Genomic DNA, 20,921 nt, shown 5'->3' on the forward strand with positions numbered 1-20,921 from the left:
GTGTGTTTCTCACTTGTGGAGCTGGAGCTGGAGACACTAGAAGAGTCGCTGCCTGGGGAGGGTGTGTCTGTGTCAGTCCTGGGGCTGCTGTCCTTCTGTCCGTCCACCTCCCCCTCCACCCGGCCCGGCCCTGTCGCCGACCCCTCCTCACACCCATTCAGGTTCCCAAAGGTGATCCGGGCATTCAGGATGTGATAGATGGGAATTTCTGAGAAGATGAAGAGATGACAGAGACAGTGACAGAGATGTTTAGGATTTACGATTATCACTGGATTCATAATTAATGTGTAATAGATGTAAATATTCCAAACATGTTAAGAGCTCAAATTACCACATTTTGGGAATATCCCAATTAACCATATTTGAGGCAGCATCTGAATGAATTTAAGGAGTAGCCAGAAAGTCCAACATGGAATAAGGACAGGTGGGTCTGCTTCAGTGGTGGAAAAGGTACTCAATTGTCATACTTGAGTAAAAGTAAAGATAACTTAAAGCATTTTCTATTAAGTAAAAGTGTAAGTCACCCAGTAAAATACTACTTGAGTAAAAGTCAAAAAGTATTTGGTTTTAAATATACTTAAGTATCAAAAGTAAATGTCATTCCTAAAATATACTTAAGTGTCAAACGTAAAAGTATAAATCAAATTCCTTATATTAACCAAACAAGACAGCACAATTTTATTGTTTTTTAAATTTACGAATAGCCAGAGCACACTCCAACACTCAGACATCATTTAGAAATTACGCATTGTGTTTAGCGAATGTGCCAGATCAGAAGCAGTAGGAATTAACCGGGATGTCCTTTTGATAAGTATGTGAATTGGACCACTTTCCTGTCTTGCTAACCATTAAAAATGTACGAGTACTTTTCGGTGTCAGGGAAAATGCATGGAGTAAAAAGTACATTATTATCTTTAGAAATGTAGTGAAGTAAAAGCAAAAGTTGTCAAAAATGTAAATAGTAAAGTACAGATATCCCCAAAACTAATGAAGTAGTACTTCAAAATATTTTTACTTAAGTACTTTACACCACTAGTCTACTTTTGATAATCACCCACTCCCGGTTTCTCTCCACTTTAACTACCATGATGTGCCAGGTCTTTAGGATGCAGAGCAAACTATCTGGTTACAGGAGTGTACTCTACTCTCTCACCGATCTTGACAGGGAAGCCAGGTGGCAGTCGCAGGGTAATGAAATCCCTGAGCTTGGCGAAGAGGGCATTGGAGATTGCCATGAGGTCAATGATGGGCGCCACCTGCTCCGCTAGGGACAGTGGATGGGCCTCACACAGCCACAGCTTAGCCTTGAACCTGAGGAAACCGGGAAACAAGTACAGTGCATTCAGAAAGTATTCAGAGTCCTTGAATTTTCCACATTTTACGTTACAGCCTTATTCTAAAATGGATTAAATACAAAAAAATGCCTCAATAATTTACATACAAAACCTCATAAAACCCCATAATAACCTGTGAAAACAGGTTTTTAGAAATTTGTCGAGGCATAGATCTGGGGAAGTGTACCAAAACATTTCTGCAGCATTGAAGGTCCCAAAGAATACACTGTCCTCCATCATTCCTAAATGGAAGAAGTTTGGAACCACCATGACAGCCCACTTTGAGTTTGCCAAAAGTTTGCCATTGTTTCTCACACAATGAGAAACAAGATTCTCTGGTCTGATGAAACCAAGATTGAACACTTTGGCCTGAATGCCAAGCGTCACATCTGGAGGAAACCTGGCACCATCCTTACAGTGAAGCTTCATGCTATGGCGATGTTTTTCAGTGGCAGGGACTGGGAGACTAGTCAGGATCAAGGCAAAGATGAACGGAGCTAAGTACAGAGAGATCCTTGATGAAAACCTGCTCTAGAGCGCTCAGGACCTCAGACTGGGACGAAGGTTCACCTTACAACAGGACAACGACCCCAAGCACACAGCCAAGACAACGCAGGAGTGGCTTCGGGACAAGTCTCTGAATGTCCTTGAGTGGCCCAGCCAGAGCCCGGACTTGAACCCGATCAAACATCTCTAGAGAGACCTGAAATTAGCTGTGCAGCGACGCTCCCCATCGACTCTGACAGAGCTTGAGAGGATCTGCAGAAAATAATCTTATCCGGTGTCCTGTGTGAATTTAAATATGCTCTCTCTAATTCTCTCTTTCTCTCTTTCTTTCTCTCTCTCGGAGGACCTGAGCCCTAGGACCATGCCTCAGGACTACCTGGCATGATGACTCCTTGCTGTCCCCAGTCCACCTGGCCGTGCTGCTGCTCCAGTTTCAACTGTTCTGCCTGTGGCTATGGAACCCTGACCTGTTCACCGGACGTGCTACCTGTCCCAGACCTGCTGTCCCAGACCTGCTGGAACCCTGACCTGTTCACCGGATGTGCTACCTGTCCCAGACCTGCTGTTTTCAACTCTCTAGAGACAGCAGGAGCGGTAGAGATACTCTCAAAGATCGGCTATGAAAAAGACAACTGACACTTACTCTTGAGTTGCTGACTTGTTGCACCCTCGACAACTACTATGATTATTATTATTTGACCATGCTGGTCATTTATGAACATTTGAACATCTTGGCCATATGCTGTTATAATCTCCACCCGGCACAGCCAGAAGAGGACTAGCCACCCCTCATAGCCTGGTTCCTCTCTAGGTTTCTTCCTAGGTTTTGGCCTTTCTAGGGAGTTTTTCCTAGCCACCGTGCTTCTACACCTGCATTGCTTGCTGTTTGGGGTTTTAGGCTGGGTTTCTGTACAGCACTTTGAGATATCAGCTGATGTAAGAAGGGCTATATAAATATATTTGATTTGATTTGATTTGAAGAACAGGAGAAACTCCCCCAAATACAGGTGTGCCAAGCTTGTAGCTTCATACCCAAGACGACTCGAAGCTGTAATCGCTGCCAAAGGTGCTTCAACAAAGTACTGAGTAAAGTGTCTGAATACTTATGTAAATGTGATATTTCCATTTTTTTTATTTCATACATTTGAAAACATTTCTAAAAACTTGTTATGAGGTATTATGTGTAGATTGATGAAGGAAAAAACTATTTCTTCCATTTTAGAATAAGGCTGTAACGTAAATAATTTGGAAAAAGTCAAGGGGTCTGAATACTTTCCGAATGCACTGTATGTACAGTACCAGTCAAAAGTTTGGACACACCCCCTCATTCAATGGTTTATATTTTCTACATTGTAGAATAATAGTGAAGACATCAAAACTTTGAAATAACACATATGGAATCATGTAGTAACCAAAAAAGTGTTAAACAAATCAAAATATATTTTCTATTTGAGATCCTTTTAAGTAGACACTTATTGCCTTGATGACAGCTTTGCACACTCTTGGCATTCTCTCAACCAGCTCCATGAGGTAGTCACCTGGAATGCATTTCAATTAACAGGTGTGCCTTGTTAAAAGTTAATTTGTGGAATTTCTTTCCTTCTTAATGCATTTGAGCCAATCAGTTGTGTTGTGACAAGGTAGGGGTGGTATACAGAGATAGCCCTATTTGGTAAAAAACCAAGTCCATATTATGGCAAGACCATCTCAAATAAGCAAAGAGAAACGACAGTCCATCATTACTTTAAGACATGAAGGTCAGTCAATCCGAAAAATGTCAAGAACTTTGAAGGTTTCTTCAAGTGCAGTCGCAAAAACCATCAAGAGCTATGATGAAACTGGCTCAAATGAGGACAGCCACAGGAAAGGAAGACCCAGAGCTACCTCTTTTGCAGAGGATATGTTCATTAGAGTTACCAGCCTCAGAAATTGCAGCCCAAATAAATGCTTCACAGAGTTCAAGTAATAGACACATCTCAACATAAACTGTTCAGAGGAGACGGTGTGAAGCAGGCCTTTATGGTTGAATTGCTGCAAAGTAACCACTACTAAAGGACACCAATAAGAAAAAGAGACTTGCTTGGGCCAAGAAACACGAGCAATGGACATTAGAAACCAAATTTTAGATTTTAGATTTTTGGTTCCAACCGCCGTGTCTTTGTGAGACGCAGAGTAGGTGAACGGATGATCTCCGCATGTGTGATTCCCACCTTGAAGCATGGAGGAGGTGTGATGGTGTGGAGGTGCTTTGCTGGTGACACTGTCAGTGATTTATTTAGAATTCAAGGCACACTGAACCAGCATGGCTACCACAGCATTCTGCAGCGATACGCCATCCCACCTGGTTTGCGCTTAGTGGGACTATCATTTGTTTTTCAACAGGACAATGACCCAACACACCTCCAGTCTATGTAAGGGCTTTTGACCAAGAAGGAGAGTGATGGAATGCTGCATCAGATGACCTGGCCTCCACAATCACCCAACCTCAATCCAATTCAGATGGTTTGGGATGAGTTGGACTGCAGAGTGAAGGAAAGCAGCCAACAAGTGCTCAACATATTTGGGGACTCCTTCAAGACTGTTGGAAAAGCATTCCAGGTGAAGCTGGTTGAGAGAATACCAAGTGTGCAAAGCTGTCATCAAGGTAAAGGGGGCTACTTTGAAGAAGCTCAAATATAAAGTACTGTACATTTTGATTTGTGTAACACTTTTTTGGTTACTACATGATTCCATATGTGTTATTTCATAGTTTTGATATCTTCACTATTATTCTACCATGTAGAAAATAGTAAAAATAAACAAAAACCCTTGAATGACTAGGTGTGTCCAAACTTTTGACTGGTACTGTATATATACATACACATATATATATGTATATATATATATATATATATATATATATATATATATATATATACTACCATTCAAAAGTTTGGGGTCACTTAGAAATGTCCTTGTTTTCCATGAAAACATACATGAAATTAGTTGAATGAATAGGAAATATAGTCAAGACATTGACAAGGTTATAAATAATGATTTTTAATTGAAATAATAATTGTGTCCTTCAAACTTTGCTTTCGTCAAAGAATCCTCCATTTGTAGCAATTACAGCCTTGCAGACCTTTGGCATTCTAGTTGTAAATTTGTTGAGGTAAGCTGAAGAGATTTCATCTCCCACAAATTGGATTGGCTTGATGGGCACTTCTTACGTACCATACGATCAAGCTGCTCCCACAACAGCTCAATAGATTTGAGATCCGGTGACTGTGCTGGCCTCTCCATTATAGACAGAATACCCGCTGACTGCTTCTTCCCTAAATAGTTCTTGTATAGTTTGGAGCTGAGCTTTGGGTCATTGTCCTGTTGTAGGAGGAAATTGGCTCCAATTAAGCACCGTCCACAGGGTATGGCATGGTGTTGCAAAATGGAGTGATAGCCTTCCTTTTTCAAGATCCCTTTTACCCTGTACAAATCTCCCACTTTACCACCACCAAAACACTCCCAGACCATCACATTGTCTCCACCATGCTTGACAGATGGCATCAAGCACTCTTCCAGCATCTTACATTTTTTTCTGCATCTCATGAATGTTGTTCTTTGTGATCCGAATACCTCAAACTTAGATTAATCTGTCCATAGCACTTTTTTCCAACCTTCCTCGGTCCAGTGTCTTCGTTCTTTTGCCCATCTTAATCTTTTATTTTTATTGGCTAGTCTGAGATATGGCTTTTTTTGCAACTCTGCCTAGAAGGCCAGCATCCCAGAGTCGCCTCTTCACTGTTGACGTTGAGACTGGTGTTTTGCGGGTACTATTTAAAGAAGCTGCCAGTTGAGGACTTGTGAAGCGTCTGTTTCTTAAACTAGACACTCTAATGTACTTGTCCTCTTGCTCAGTTGTGCACCGGAGCCTCCCACTCATCTTTCTATTCTGGTTAGAGCCAGTTTGCGCTGTTCTGTGAAGGGAGTAGTACACAGCGTTGTACGAGATCTTCAGTTTCTTGGCAATTTCTCGCATGGAATAGCCTACATTTCTCAGAACAAGAATAGACTGACGAGTTTCAGAAGAAAGGTCTTTGTTTCTGGCCATTTTGAGCCTGTAATCGAACCCACAAATACTGAATCTCCAGATACTCAACTAGTCTAAAGAAGGCCAGTTTTATTGCTTCTTTAATCAGGACAACAGTTTTCAGCTGTGCTAACATAATTGCAAAAGGGTTTTCTAATGATCAATTAGCCTTTTAAAATGATAAACTTGGATTAGCTAACACAATGTGCCATTGGAACACAGGAGTGATGGTTGCTGTTAATGGGCTTCTGTACGCCTATAAAATCAGCCGTTTCCAGCTACAATAGTCGTTTACAACATTAACAATGTCTTCACTGTATTTCTGATCACTTTGATGTTATTTTAATGGACAAAAAATGTGCTTTTCTTTCAAAAACAAGGACATTTCTAAGTGACCCCAAACTTTTGAACAGTAGTGTATATATTATACAATACACCTGACTCTTGTTCAGTAGGGCTCACCGTAGCAAAATGTTTGGAAACGTAAAATGAAGAGTAGTCCCTCTCTGTTGAATTTTTATTCCGTTACGTGCTACTCACAGTGCAATGCAGGAATGTGTCCCACAGAAAGAGTCTTTGTTGGTCATGCAGGCATATTGAAAAACTGTGAGAGACTGGAACTCTAGTTCTATCTCATCCTAGAACATTGATCAAATCTTGTAATTTGTTGCACTGGTTTCTGTTCAGAACAATCAATGTTTATGTTCAACTGATGAGATAATGTACTAGTAGCCTAGTGATCGGGCTGGGACACCATCTCACTGTTGTCTTGTCACAATCTATCCAATAACCAGCAGAATTCTAAACGGCTATTGATGTGATCTCAATTTTCATAGTAATTTATCAGATCACACAGCCTACATACTGTAGATTGGATAGAAGGAAAACATGTACATGCATGGGACAGAGCCAAAACACATGACAGGGCCAGAGACATACTGTAGACTGCATCCAAAATTGCACCCCATTCCCTATATAATGCATTACTTTGGGCCCTGGTTAAAAGTAATGCACTATAAAGGGAATAGGGTGCCATTTGGGATTCAGACATGTTGTATGGTTCTGGATAGGGCTATTATAGCCAAGGGCCCCAGGCATAGAGGGTGTTATAAGGGCTGTGATGGCTGTCGCTGTCACCTCTGAGTCTTGGTGGTGAGTTGACAGGGGTGGCCAATATCCCGGGTGCCCAGGGGCAGGTTGGGATTGAAGTACTCCTCGGCTGTCAGGGCTGTGGGGTTGGTCACGGCAGGACATGACATCTGAGTCACTAGGGCCTGTTGAGAGAAGGGGAGGGAGGGGGAATGGGGAGAGAGGAGAGAGAGGGAGGGAGGGAGATATAGAGTAAGAGAGACAGATTTAAAGAGATTGAGACAGAGTGAAAGAGATCGAGAGAAAGAGAGAGAGAGGGATAAAAGGAGGGAGGGTTAAAAGTTAGAAAGAAAGAGAGGGAGAGAATGAGAGAGGGGGATAAAGATTGTCAGCGGGTTTGCCAGCAGAAGACAATTCAAATGGTGATCAATATTTGAGAGAGAAGAGATGCCCAGGGAACTCTTTACTCATGTCAAAATTGACAGCCACTCTAACTATAAGGTAAAATCCCTATTCAATGATGAGGATGAGGATGATGATTAGGATTGATGATGGTGATGAGGAGGATGAGGATGATGAGGAGGATAATGATTTGGATAAATGATGATGAGGATAATGATGACTATGACCACTAACCCCATTGTTGGGCCCCATGTGTTGCTCGGCGATCCCTAGGAAGTTTTGCAGGGGCGTCTTACCGACTGAGAAAAAGGTCACATCAATGGAACATTTATGAGAGGAACTCAGAACAAGTCTGTGACCATAGAAATAGGGTTAGTAGAACGGTAAAAACAAAAAGTGGAACGTTGACCTGGTAGTGGGAGTGGGAATCTCTGTTCTACTAATACTATTTCTGTCTGCAACACTAACCTAAGAATTCTCGACTGCTGTCTCTTGTCAATTTTGGAGGGATGGACATTGGGTAAGGGACTGGGGGAGTTCTTGGAGGGAGGGCTTTGAGAGGGACGGCCCGGTGATCAGACAAGAGCAAGGACAATAGTCTTCTCTGGCCAAGGAAATGACTGTGGAAAATGCTTTAGGGCCATCTCTTGGGGCTTCTGTGCAATTATCACCATCAGAGCTTCTTTATTAGTGCAAACCATAGCTAAATGTTTTGCAACCAAAACAAGCATTTCCTATTGGACAAGTTCAGGTTAGTCCTTCCCCGTTTCAGCGATTTTCTTCCGTTTGATTCCTCACGAATACACTCCAGTTTATTTAGGGTTGTATCCTGACTTGAGATCAGCGCGCTCAACTCAAATCTTTGCACAATTCTCCCATTGATGTCAATGAATGACTTACACCAAAGTTTGTGTTGCACACGCTTATCTTAGCTCTGAATTGGGCCCTTTTACTGCATCTAAGCCAAGATGTGGAAGTGACGTGGAAGATTACCAGTATTGATGCAAGGGGATTTTTAAACTAATATGTAGAACTTCAGGAAAAAGAGACACCTTTGGGTTTAGCCTTGAGTGGCTCACTGAGATGGTCTGTTCGGGTTCGAGTGATCAGGTCCACATTGGAGGCGCCGTAAACCTAACAGAGAAAACAAAGGACAAGAAGAATGTCATGGCTATGAGACTCTGGTTCCTAGTGCCAATTGGGACGCACATTCTGTGACTGCTTTAGGTTAGTGATGTAGCAGGGAGGTGGGCTCACTGCTGAGTCTATGTATATCTGTATATTGATAGTGTTTTACACTAGAACCAGCGCTCAGGGAACAGATGACATTATATACTGTACATCTTGAACTTTAGAGTGTTTTAGGTCATTCGAGCAAAACCAAATTGAAAGCCAGGGATAGAAGGATTAACAACTACATGTCTGTACCTTAGCCTCATACCCGTTCACCATCTCTGTCTTCTCACTGCGCCAGCCTAGGATGCCAGTCTTATTCCTGCCAGACAGACAGAGCCAAACACAAAACAACAGGCCTGACTTAGAGGTGGGGTTCTCCCTCCCTTCAATTCATATTCATAAATGGATTATTGGCATGTCGAGCATCCCCCTGACGCTGCCAAAATGACAGAGGTGACACTCAGCAAGCAATAAATGATGATTACACTCTCCCTCCTTCTCACCTCTCACTCTCTCTCATTCTCCTCCCTTACTTACAATCTGACATGCATGAGAGATGTGTCTGGTCAACTCTTCATCCCCTCTCCTCATTCCCTTATCCCTTTCTCACTATATCATTCTTCTAGTCCTTGTCTTTTCATACCTATCTCTGCTCCTGCTCAATGCTAACACCTCCTCTCTGCTCCTGCTCAATGCTAACACCTCCTCTCTCGTTCCCTCCAACTCTCACCTCTCGAAGGTGATATTTTTGGTGTCTAGCTGGGTGGTGACCACGGGGGCAGAGAGGCGGGCTACCACCTGCTCCCCGCTGGGCTGTAGTGCCCCCAGGAGGCCCAGGCCGGCAGTGCCCCGCTGCGAGGTGGGAGACGTCAGAGAGGACACACACAGGGTCTCACAGAACACCAGCTGTCTGTCGTGGTCCACCTCCATCACCACCGCACTGGAGTCTGACGGATAGACAGAGAGGAGGAGTAGTTAGAGAGAGAGAGAGAATGTGAGAGTAAGAATGAAAGTGAGAGAGCGAGAGGGGGAGGGATGGATTACAGAGAAAGAAAGACAGAGAGAAAGATGGGTTGGATAGAGAGAGAGGGAGATAGGGTGGATTAAAGACACTGATAAATGGACAGAACTGGATTTAGACAAGGCTAGAGAGAGAGGGAGAGGAGGAGGACGGAATAGGGAGAGCAACAGACAGAGAAAGATATATGGATTCAGAGAGAGATAGACTGAGAGATGGACAAAGAGAAGGATGGAGAAGAGAGAGAGATGGGAAGGGAGAGAAAGACAGGTTAGAGAGAGATAGACAGAGAGTAAGAGAAACAAAGACAGAAAGGAGGAGGAACAGTTCAACTAAAGAGAGAGCGATAGAGGTGGGAAAGAGGAGGTTCAGACTGACTTACGTAGGAGGAGAGTCGAGAGAGAGTGAAGAGAAAGGTCACATAGACAGAGATGGAGTGAAACAGAAAGACGGAGGAGGAGGAGGAGGAGGAGGATTTAAAAAGCTGGAGGAGTCAATAAAAGACAGTGAGAGGAAGTAATATCAAAACAGGATATAGTCCTGAGTTGGAGAGATCTGTCAGACAGTGACTAACATAATGATGACAGTGAGAGGGGGAAGGAAGGAAGGAAGTCCTGTGACAATAGAAAATAGGATTCGACCACACATACACACACACTATTACACACACACACACACGCACGCATCCACGCACGCACGCACACACACATGCACACACACACACGGACATGCACACACTGGACCCTGACCCCTGACCTTGACCCCGGAAGATGAAGCTTCGGTTGCCCCTCTGCCAGGTCATCTGATCAAAGCCCATGAGAGTGGTGTCTACGCGCAGACACTGGCCACTCTTCCACACGCGGTACGTGTCACTGGGGCAGATACGAGACACCAGCGGCACTAGGAAAGAGAGAGAGATATAGACAGTCATATAAATATAATTCCTAGAACAGGGGTCACTCCCATTCTAGTCAATGGCCCTGTGATGGTTGGACTGGTGGCTATTTTGAGTGTAACTTTTTTATTGTCGTGATTTGGGGGTCTTTACCCATTTTAGTGATTCTATTTCTATAGAGACAATGCAGACCCACAGAGAAAGGAAGTCTGTCACCAAGCTCATATACAGTCAAGCAGGAAGCCATCATCCATGTAGATACAAATCTGAGAGGCAGATAACATTACTTATTATGACTTACCCCAGCTTGTAAACTCCCATTTCATCTCCACGTAAAAGTCCTGAGCCTTGGGAGAGAGAGAGAGACAGAGACAGAGAAAAAGACACACACAGAGAGAGAGATGGAGAGAGAGAGAGACGGAGAGAGAGAAAGAGACACACACAGAGAGAGAGAGAGAGATGGAGAGAGAGAAAGAGACACAGAGAGAGAGAGAGAGAGAAAGAGAGAGAGAAGGGGGAGACACCCACACACACACAGAGAGAACAGGGACAAGAGAGGGAGAAAGGAAGACACCACAGGAAAAAAGAGAGTAATTTGGTTAGGGTGGCCAGGAACAAAGGACTGTAGCTGTTCCAATCCCATCCCAGGGCTGGTGGTGAGACAGAGACAGATATGGAGGAGGTGGGATTAATAATAGAACTAGTGGGGGGATTGCAAGGTTCTGGACTTGGGAGAGAGAGGGATGAAGAAAGGGGTGCATATCAATCATAAACTGCATCCGTACACATTTTATAGCTGTAACCATACACATTTTATAGGTGTATCCGTACACATTTTATAGCTGTAACCATACACATTTATAGGTGTATCCGTACACATTTTATAGCTGTATCCATACACATTTTATAACTGTATCCGTACACATTTTATAGCTGTATCCGTACACATTTTATAGTTGTATCCGTACACATTTTATAGCTATATCCGTCCACATTTTATAGCTGTATCCATACACATTTTATAGCTGTAACCATACACATTTTATAGCTGTATCCGTACACATTTTATAGCTGTATCCATACACATTTATAGGTGTATCCGTACACATTTTCTAACTGTATCCGTACACATTTTATAGCTGTAACCATACACATTTATAGGTGTATCCGTACACATTTTATAGCTGTAACCATACACATTTATAGGTGTATCCGTACACATTTTATAGCTGTAACCATACACATTTATAGGTGTATCCGTACACATTTTATAACTGTATCCGTACACATTTTATAGCTGTATCCGTCCACATTTATAGGTGTATCCGTACACATTTTATAGCTGTATCCGTCCACATTTATAGGTGTATCTGTACACATTTTATAGCTGTATCCGTACACATTTTATAGCTGTAACCATACACATTTATAGGTGTATCCGTACACATTTTATAACTGTATCCGTACACATTTTATAGCTGTATCCGTCCACATTTTATAACTGTATCCGTACACATTTTATAGCTGTATCCGTCCACATTTATAGGTGTATCCGTACACATTTTATAGCTGTATCCGTACACATTTTATAGCTGTATCCGTACACATTTTATAGCTGTATCCATACACATTTTATAGCTGTAACCATACACATTTTATAGCTGTAACCATACACATTTATAGGTGTATCCGTACACATTTTATAGCTGTATCCATACACATTTTATAACTGTATCCGTACACATTTTATAGCTGTATCCGTACACATTTTATAGCTGTATCCGTCCACATTTATAGGTGTATCTGTACACATTTTATAGCTGTATCCGTACACATTTTATAACTGTATCCGTACACATTTTATAGCTGTAACCATACACATTTTATAGCTGTATCCGTACACATTTTATAGTTGTATCCGTACACATTTTATAGCTGTATCCGTACACATTTTATAGCTGTATCCGTACACATTTTATAGCTGTATCCGTACACATTTTATAGCTGTATCCATACACATTTTCTAACTGTATCCGTACACATTTTATAGCTGTAACCATACACATTTATAGGTGTATCCGTACACATTTTATAGCTGTAACCATACACATTTATAGGTGTATCCGTACACATTTTATAGCTGTAACCATACACATTTATAGGTGTATCCGTACACATTTTATAGCTGTAACCATACACATTTATAGGTGTATCCGTACACATTTTATAACTGTATCCGTACACATTTTATAGCTGTAACCATACACATTTTATAGCTGTATCCGTACACATTTTATAGTTGTATCCGTACACATTTTATAGCTGTATCCGTACACATTTTATAGCTGTATCCGTACACATTTTATAGCTGTATCCATACACATTTATAGGTGTATCCGTACACATTTTCTAACTGTATCCGTACACATTTTATAGCTGTAACCATACACATTTATAGGTGTATCCGTACACATTTTATAGCTGTAACCATACACATTTATAGGTGTATCCGTACACATTTTATAGCTGTAACCATACACATTTATAGGTGTATCCGTACACATTTTATAGCTGTAACCATACACATTTATAGGTGTATCCGTACACATTTTATAACTGTATCCGTACACATTTTATAGCTGTATCCGTCCACATTTATAGGTGTATCCGTACACATTTTATAGCTGTATCCGTCCACATTTATAGCTGTATCTGTACACATTTTGTAGCTGTATCCGTACACATTTTATAGCTGTATCCGTACACATTTTATAACTGTATCCGTACACATTTTATAGCTGTATCCGTACACATTTATAGCTGTATCCGTACACATTTTATAGCTGTATCCGTACACATTTTATAGCTGTATCCATACACATTTTATAGCTGTAACCATACACATTTTATAGCTGTAACCATACACATTTATAGGTGTATCCGTACACATTTTATAACTGTATCCGTACACATTTTATAGCTGTATCCGTCCACATTTATAGGTGTATCCGTACACATTTTATAGCTGTATCCGTCCACATTTATAGGTGTATCTGTACACATTTTATAGCTGTATCCGTACACATTTTATAGCTGTATCCGTACACATTTTATAACTGTATCCGTACACATTTTATAGCTGTATCCGTACACATTTATAGCTGTATCCGTACACATTTTATAGCTGTATCCGTACACATTTATAGCTGTATCCGTACACATTTTATAGCTGTATCCGTACACATTTTATAGCTGTATCCGTACACATTTTATAGCTGTATCCGTACACATTTTATAGCTGTATCCGTACACATTTTATAGCTGTATCCGTACCCATTGGATGCAGTGATCACAATATAGTGGCTATATCCAGGAAACACAAAGTTCCAAAAGCTAGGCCTACAATTGTATATAAGAGGTCATACAAAATATTTTGTTGTGACTCTTGATGTGGACGATGTGAAAAATATTTGTTGGTTTGATGTGATTAATAAGGAGCATCCAGACGCTGCACTTGATTAATTTATGAAATTGCTTACAATTACTGATAAACATGCAACTGTTAAGAAACTGACTGTTAGAATTGTTAAGGCTCCATGGGGAATTGTGTCACGACTCCCACCGAAGGTGGCGCCCCCTCCTGCTCGGGTGGCACTCGGTGGTCGTCGTCACCGGCCTACTAGCTGCCACTGATTCCTTTTTTGTTTTCCCCTTTCTGTTATTGTTTGCACCTGTCCGTAGTTGGGTTGATTAGCGTGGCTATATGAGCTAGCTGGCCCGCCTGCTCTTTGTGCGGGATTGTTTCCTCTGTGTGTTGCTTGGGTAAGCGCCGTCTGTATTTTGCGCTAGTGCATCGTTTTGCGCTCACTGTATTTTGTCCCCTGTGTTTGGGGCACTTTCATTTTGTGTGCGCTAAGTTCGCATGTTGGGTTGGCAGGTGTTTTGCTTTTCGAGCATTAAAAGCTATCAACCTTCTCGCTGCTTCCTGCGTCTGTTTCCTCGTCCACTACGCCCGAGCCTTACAAATTGGGAATTGAAAAGATGTATGGCTGTAAGAGATGGGGCAAAAGGAGTGGCTCATAAGTCTGGCAGCACATCTGACTGGCTGACTTACTACAAATTGAGAAAAGAAAAAGAAACTGCATTATGAAGCCAAGATCAATGATATAAAGAATGATGGGAAAAAACTTTGGAGTACTTTAAAAGAAATGATGGACAGAAAGATCAAAAAATCTTTCAGCGAATTAATGAAGAGTGAGCCATTGTATTCATGCATTAAAAAAAGAAATAATGAAATCAAATTATTGTAAGTTTGGATTTTGTAAAGTTAGTGTGGGAACCAACCTCCTGGCATTGACAACATAGACGGAAAGCTACTGAAGATGGTAGCTGACTCACTGGCCACTCCTATCTGTCATATCTTTAATCTAGAGTCTAGAGGAAGGTGTTTGTCCTCAGGCCTGGTGGGAAACCAAAGTCATTCATAAAGTGGCCTTTACTGGTTCTAACAGCAGACCTATCATCTTGCTGCCAGCTCTTAGCAAACTTTTAGTGAAAATTGCGTTTGACCAAATACAATGCTATTTCTTTGTAAACAAACTGACAACAGACTTTCAGCATGCTTATAGAGAAGGGCACTCAACATGTACTGCACTGACACAAATGACTGATGATTGGTTGAAAGAAATTGATAATAATAAGATTGTGGGAGCTGTACCGTTAGATTTCAGTGCAGCCTTCGATATTATTGACCATAACCTGCTGTTGAGAAAACATATTTTATGGCTTTTCAACCTCTGCCATATCATGGATTCAGAGCTACAGTTGAAGTCGGAAGTTTACATACACCTTAGCCAAATACATTTAAACTCAGTTTTTCACAATTCCTGACATTTAATCCCAGTAAAAATTCCCTGTCTTAGGTCAGTTAGGATCACCAATTTATTTTAAGAATGTGAAATGCCAGAAAAATAGTTGAGAGAATTATTTCTTTCAGCTTTTATTTCTTTCATCACATTCCCAGTGGGTCAGAAGTTCACATACACTCAATTAGTATTTGGTAGCATTGCCTTTAAATTGTTTAACTTGGGTCAAATGCTTCGGGTAGCCTTCCACAAGCTTCCCATAATAAGTTGGGTGAATTTTGGCCCATTCCTCCTGGCAGAGCTGGTGTAACTGAGTCAGGTTTGTAGGCCTCCTTGCTAGCACACGCTTTTTCAGTTCTGCCCACAAATGTTCTATAGGATTGAGGTCAGGGCTTTGTGATGGCCACTCCAATACCTTGACTTTGTTGTCCTTAAGCCATTTTAAGCCATTTTGTTGTCCTTAAGCCACAACTTTAACTTCCTGACAAGATGTCTTGAGACGTTGCTTCTATATATCCACATCATTTTCCTAACTCGTGATGCCATCTATATTGTCCCTCCTGCAGAAAAGCACCCCCACAACATGATGCTGCCACCCCCGTGCTTCATGGTTGGGATAGTGTTCTTCGGCTTGCAAGCCTCCCCCTTTTTCCTCCAAACATAACGATGGTCATTATGGCCAAACAGTTATGTTTTTGTTTCATCAGACCAGAGGACATTTCTCCAAAAAATATGATCTTTGTCCCCATGTGCAGTTGCAAACCGTAGTCTGGCTTTTTTATGGTGGTTTTGGAGCAGTGGCTTCTTCCTTGCTGAGCGGCCTTTCAGGTTATGTCGATATAGGACTTGTTTTACTGTGGATATAGATACTTTTGCACCTGTTTCCTCCAGCATCTTCACAAGGTCCTTTGCTGTTGTTCTGGGATTGATTTGCACCTTTCGCACCAAAGTACGTTCATCTCTAGGAGACAGAATGTGTCTCCTTCCTGAGTGGTATGACAGCTGCGTGGTCCCTTGGTGTTTATACTTGCGTACTATTGTTTGTACAGATGAACGTGTTAGCTTCAGGCGTTTGGAAATTGCTCCCAAGGATGAACCAGACTTGTGGAGGTCTACAATTATTTTTCTGAGGTCTTTTGATTTTCCCATGAGTTTGAAGGTAGGCCTTGAAATACATCAACAGGTACACCTCCAATTGATTCAAATGATGTCAATTAGCCTATCAGAAGCTTCTAAAGCCATGACATCGTTTTCTGGAATTGTCCAAGCTGTTTAAAGGCACAGTCAACTTAGTGTATGTAAATTTATGACACACTGGAATTATGATACAGTGAATTATAAGTGAAATAATCTGTCTGTAAACAATTATTGGAGAAATTACTTGTCATGCACAAAGTAGATGTCCTAACCGACTTGCCAAACTATAGTTTGTTTACAAGAAATTTGTGGAGTAGTTGAAAAACTAGTTTTAATGACTGCAACCTAAGTGTATGTAAACTTCCGACTTCAACTATATATATCTCATAGAACTAAGAGGGATTTCTTTAAACATGTATGGTGTGGTGTTCCGCAGGGCAGCTCTCTAGGCCCTCTACTCTTTTCTATTTTTACCACTAACCTGCCACTGGCATTAAACAAAGCCTGTGTGTACATGTATGCTGATGATTCAACCATATTCGGTTCTGAACATCTTTAAAACTAAGAGCATTGTATTTGTTACAAATCATTTCCTCAGCTCTAGACCTCAGCTGAATCTGGCATTGAATGGTGTGGCGTTTGAACAAGCTTAGGAAACTCAATTATTTGGTGTTGCCTTAGATTGTAAACTGTCATGGTCAAAACATATAGATTCAATGGTGGTAAAGATGGGGAGAGGTCTGTCCATAATAAAGAGATGCTCTGTTTTTTGACATCACTCTCCAAAAAGCAAACCCTGCAGGCTCTAGTTTTGTCTTATCTTGATCATTGTCCATATGGTCTGCAAAGAAATACCTAGTTAAGCTGAAGCTGGCCCAGAAAAGAGTGGCACATCTTTCTTTTCATTGTATTCAGAGGGCTAATATTAATACTATGCATGCCTGTCTCTCTTGGCTAAGATTTGAGGAGAGACTGACTGCATCACTTCTTCTTTTTATAAGAAACATTAATGTGTTGAAAATTCCATATTGTTTGCATAGTCAACTTACACACAGCTCTGACACACACACACACACACTTACCCCACCAGACATGACACCAGGCATCTTTTCACAGTCCCCAAATCCACAACTAATTCAAGAAAGCGTACAGTATAATATAGAGCAGTGGTTCCCAAATGTTTTATAGTCCCGTACCCCTTCAAACATTCAACCTCCAGCTACGTACCCCCTCTAGCACCAGGGTAAGCGCACTCTCAAATGTTGTTTTTTGCCATCATTGTAAGCCTGCCACACACACACACTATACAATACATTTATTAAACATAAGAATGAGTGTGAGTTTTTGTCACAACCCGGCTCGTGGGAAGTGACAAAGAGCTCTTATAGGACCAGTGCACAAATAATAATATAATAATAATCAATAATTTTGCTGTTTATTTAGCCATCTTACATATAAAACCTTATTTGTTCATCAAAAATTGTGAATAACTCACCACAGGTTAATGAGAAGGGTGTGCTTGAAAGGATTCACATAACTCTGCAATGTTGGGTTGTATTGGGGAGAGTCTGAGTCTTAAATAATTTTCCATGCACAGTCTATGCTTGTGTTTAGTTTACATTGCAGTGAGGGCCGAGAATCCACTCTCACATAGGTACGTGGTTGCAAAGTGCATCAGTGTCTTAACAGTGCGATTTGCCAAGGCAAGAAACTCTGAGCACAGCCCTATCCAGAAATCTGGCAGTGGCTTCTGATTAAATTCCATTTTCACAGAACCGCTTGCTGCAATTTCGATGAGGCTCTCTTGTTCAGATATCGGTAAGTGGACTGGAGGCAGGGCATGAAAGGGATAACGAATCCAGTTGTTTATGTCGTCCGTTTCGGGAAAGTACCTGCGTAATTGCGCGCCCAGCTCACTCAGGTGCTTTGCTATATCACATTTGACATTGTCCATAAGCTTGAGTTTATTTGCACACAAAAAAATCGATGGAAAGACCTGTGTGTTGTCCTTGTTAATGCAGACAGAAAAGTGCTCCAACTACTTAATCATAGTTGCGGAGAGTCCCTGTAATCATTGATTCAAATCATTCATGCGAGAAAAAACATCACTCAGATAAACTCGTCATCATGCAAGTGGTCAGACAAGTGAAAATTATGGTCAGTAAAAAAAACTTTAAGCTAGTCTCTCAATTCAAAAACACATCAATACTTTGCCCCTTGATAACCAGGGCACTTCTGTATGTTGTAAACGCGTTACATGATCGCTGCCCATATCATTGCATAATGCAGAAAATACACGAGAGTTCAGGGGCCTTGCTTTAACAAAGTTAACCATTTTCACTGTAGTGTCCAAAACGTCTTTCAAGCTGTCAGGCATTCTCTTGGCAGCAAGAGCCTCTCGGTGTATGCTGCAGCGTACCCAAGGGGCATCGGGAGCAACTGCTTGCACGCGAGTTACCGCTCCACTATGTCTCCCTGCCATCGCTTTTCGCCATCAGTATAGATACCAACATGAAAAGCAGCTATGTTTGGCCTAGTGGAATTCCCACAAGAGAGTAACAGTTAATGTGATTGGGTGCTAATTATTTTACTATGCTACCTGCATTTGACATTGTGTTGTTATTTTGCTGAACACTAGATGGTTAAATTTTATTTTTGGCAGTGAAACAAGGCTACTCAGGTGAGAAAAAAACCTCACCCAAATGTATTGGCATTGGCATTGGCATTTTTTAAATATTTAAAAAAATGTGAATCACATTTTTATTTGGCGTACCCCTGACGGCATTGCGCATACCCTTGTTGGTGGGGCATATTATTCTGTTTTAATGTTACTCCTTACATGCTGACCAGACCGGACATGTCGCGTGCGCGAGCGTCACAAAATAAATGTAGAAATACATGTTATTCAATTATTGCACCCACACTGCTCGCGCCCGCCAACGACCGTCTGCATGCCAAGGGCTAAAATAGAACTCCTTTCTATTTCTGACGCAGATCGTGCTGAAAGTCCTGCCTCTCCCATCTCCTCATTGGTTTATAGAAGCAGGTACCCACGTGCCATCTCCTCATTGGTTATATCCACGTGGGTGATTGAAAGACGAACTGTTTTGCCGGTCGTCGTGGTAATACTATGAAAGTTTACATGTGATCACCATATACATTCAAAGATGAAAAAGCCTGGGAGGAGAGATGACTAGAAACAATTCGGTTGGCCGATTTATGTGTGGATTAATTGTCGGAGTAGAGGAACTTGTGCATTTCAGGTAAAATAACAACTCAATGTTTATATCCCTGGACAAATTAGCTAGCAACAGCAAGCTAGCTAAATAGGACAAATTAGCTAGCAAGTGCAAGCTAACTAGCTAAATTGCCATACATGTTTAATGCTTTTCGACCTGTCCCCAAATTAATGTCATTGGTTCAGAGTTTGTTTTGATATTTTAACCTGCGTGTCGTGATCGCGTTTGGTGTAGGGGGACACAATACATTTATGGACGTAGCCGGTTTGGGTTCGGTGTTAATCGTTATGATAAAAAAAATCTAAAAAATCTGGAGTGTACTTTTAACAGAGTTGAGATGTACTTTGCTCTGTAGCAATACAGGTGAAATCAGTTATTGACACAGACATAGTGGCGTAGCAGGAATGCTGTGAATCAAGAGGTTGTGAGGTCAAATCCCAAGTGAGGAAATGTTGAATATTAATTACTGTATAAATGAACATGCACATTGTCAAAAGGTGTCAAATATGTACATTCAATACAATGTATGTTGAAAGCACTGTGTGCGTGTAACTAGTTCCACAGCCTTTTTCTAGGTAAAATGCCCAAACAAGAATTTGTAGTTGAATAAACATATGAGACAATTTGAGCAAACGCATCATTTTAAGTTGACTGAATTTTTGGGCCATCTAAAAGTTTGGGCCAACTAAAAATGTTAAGTTCTGGGTATCACTTTGACCGAATAGTTGAGTAAACACAAAAAAAGCTGTGGAACCAGTTACTTAATAATATTTTTTTTTTTACAGTGTTGTTCAATCAGATAAGTGCTAATGCAAAATATTCAAGTATTTCCTAAATGTCTGTAGTCTGAAGTAGTTGTGCTCTGTACTTGTGTTCAGTGTCAGTGCCTCTCACCTGGTGTAGTCTCTCCAGGAGGACAGGGATTCCCGCCAGTCTCTTAGTGGCCCGCTGGTAGTCACGGTAATGCAGAACTAGGCGCACCAGCTCTGGGTCTCGTGTGCTGACTGCCTCCTGGAGCACTATGGGAGAGGAAGACAATCTTCACCATACGTATAGACACACACTCACGGGCCAGTTAATGGTTCTTAACTTGTTATGGATAGGGGGCAGTATTTTCACGGCCGGATAAAAAAACGTACCCGATTTAATCTGGTTATTACTCCTGCCCAGAAACTAGAATATGCATATATTTA

General features: G+C 41.3%; 1 protein-coding gene across 5 annotated transcripts in view; it reads right to left on the minus strand.

The window, feature by feature from the left end:
* LOC115206064 (ankyrin repeat domain-containing protein 13B-like) overlaps window positions 1-20,921 on the minus strand; it is a 46,360-nt gene that overhangs the window by 7,215 nt on the left and 18,224 nt on the right. For all 5 annotated transcript variants that reach the window (XR_003880735.1, XR_003880737.1, XR_003880736.1 and 2 more), the window contains exons 3-12: window positions 20,623-20,747; window positions 10,789-10,834; window positions 10,349-10,492; window positions 9,305-9,521; window positions 8,827-8,893; window positions 8,451-8,532; window positions 7,633-7,697; window positions 7,045-7,181; window positions 1,154-1,311; window positions 14-208 (exon numbers count right to left, since the gene is read on the minus strand). Coding sequence is in view for 1 of the 5 variants with exons in the window: in XM_029772630.1 (XP_029628490.1) it covers window positions 14-208; window positions 1,154-1,311; window positions 7,045-7,181; window positions 7,633-7,697; window positions 8,451-8,532; window positions 8,827-8,893; window positions 9,305-9,521; window positions 10,349-10,492; window positions 10,789-10,834; window positions 20,623-20,747 (1,236 nt within the window). In the remaining 4 variants the exon portion in view is untranslated. The remainder of the gene's footprint in view (window positions 1-13; window positions 209-1,153; window positions 1,312-7,044; window positions 7,182-7,632; window positions 7,698-8,450; window positions 8,533-8,826; window positions 8,894-9,304; window positions 9,522-10,348; window positions 10,493-10,788; window positions 10,835-20,622; window positions 20,748-20,921) is intronic.

This window comes from Salmo trutta, chromosome 13 (assembly GCF_901001165.1).
Source record: "Salmo trutta chromosome 13, fSalTru1.1, whole genome shotgun sequence".
In the NCBI taxonomy this organism is placed as follows: Eukaryota; Metazoa; Chordata; class Actinopteri; order Salmoniformes; family Salmonidae; genus Salmo; species Salmo trutta.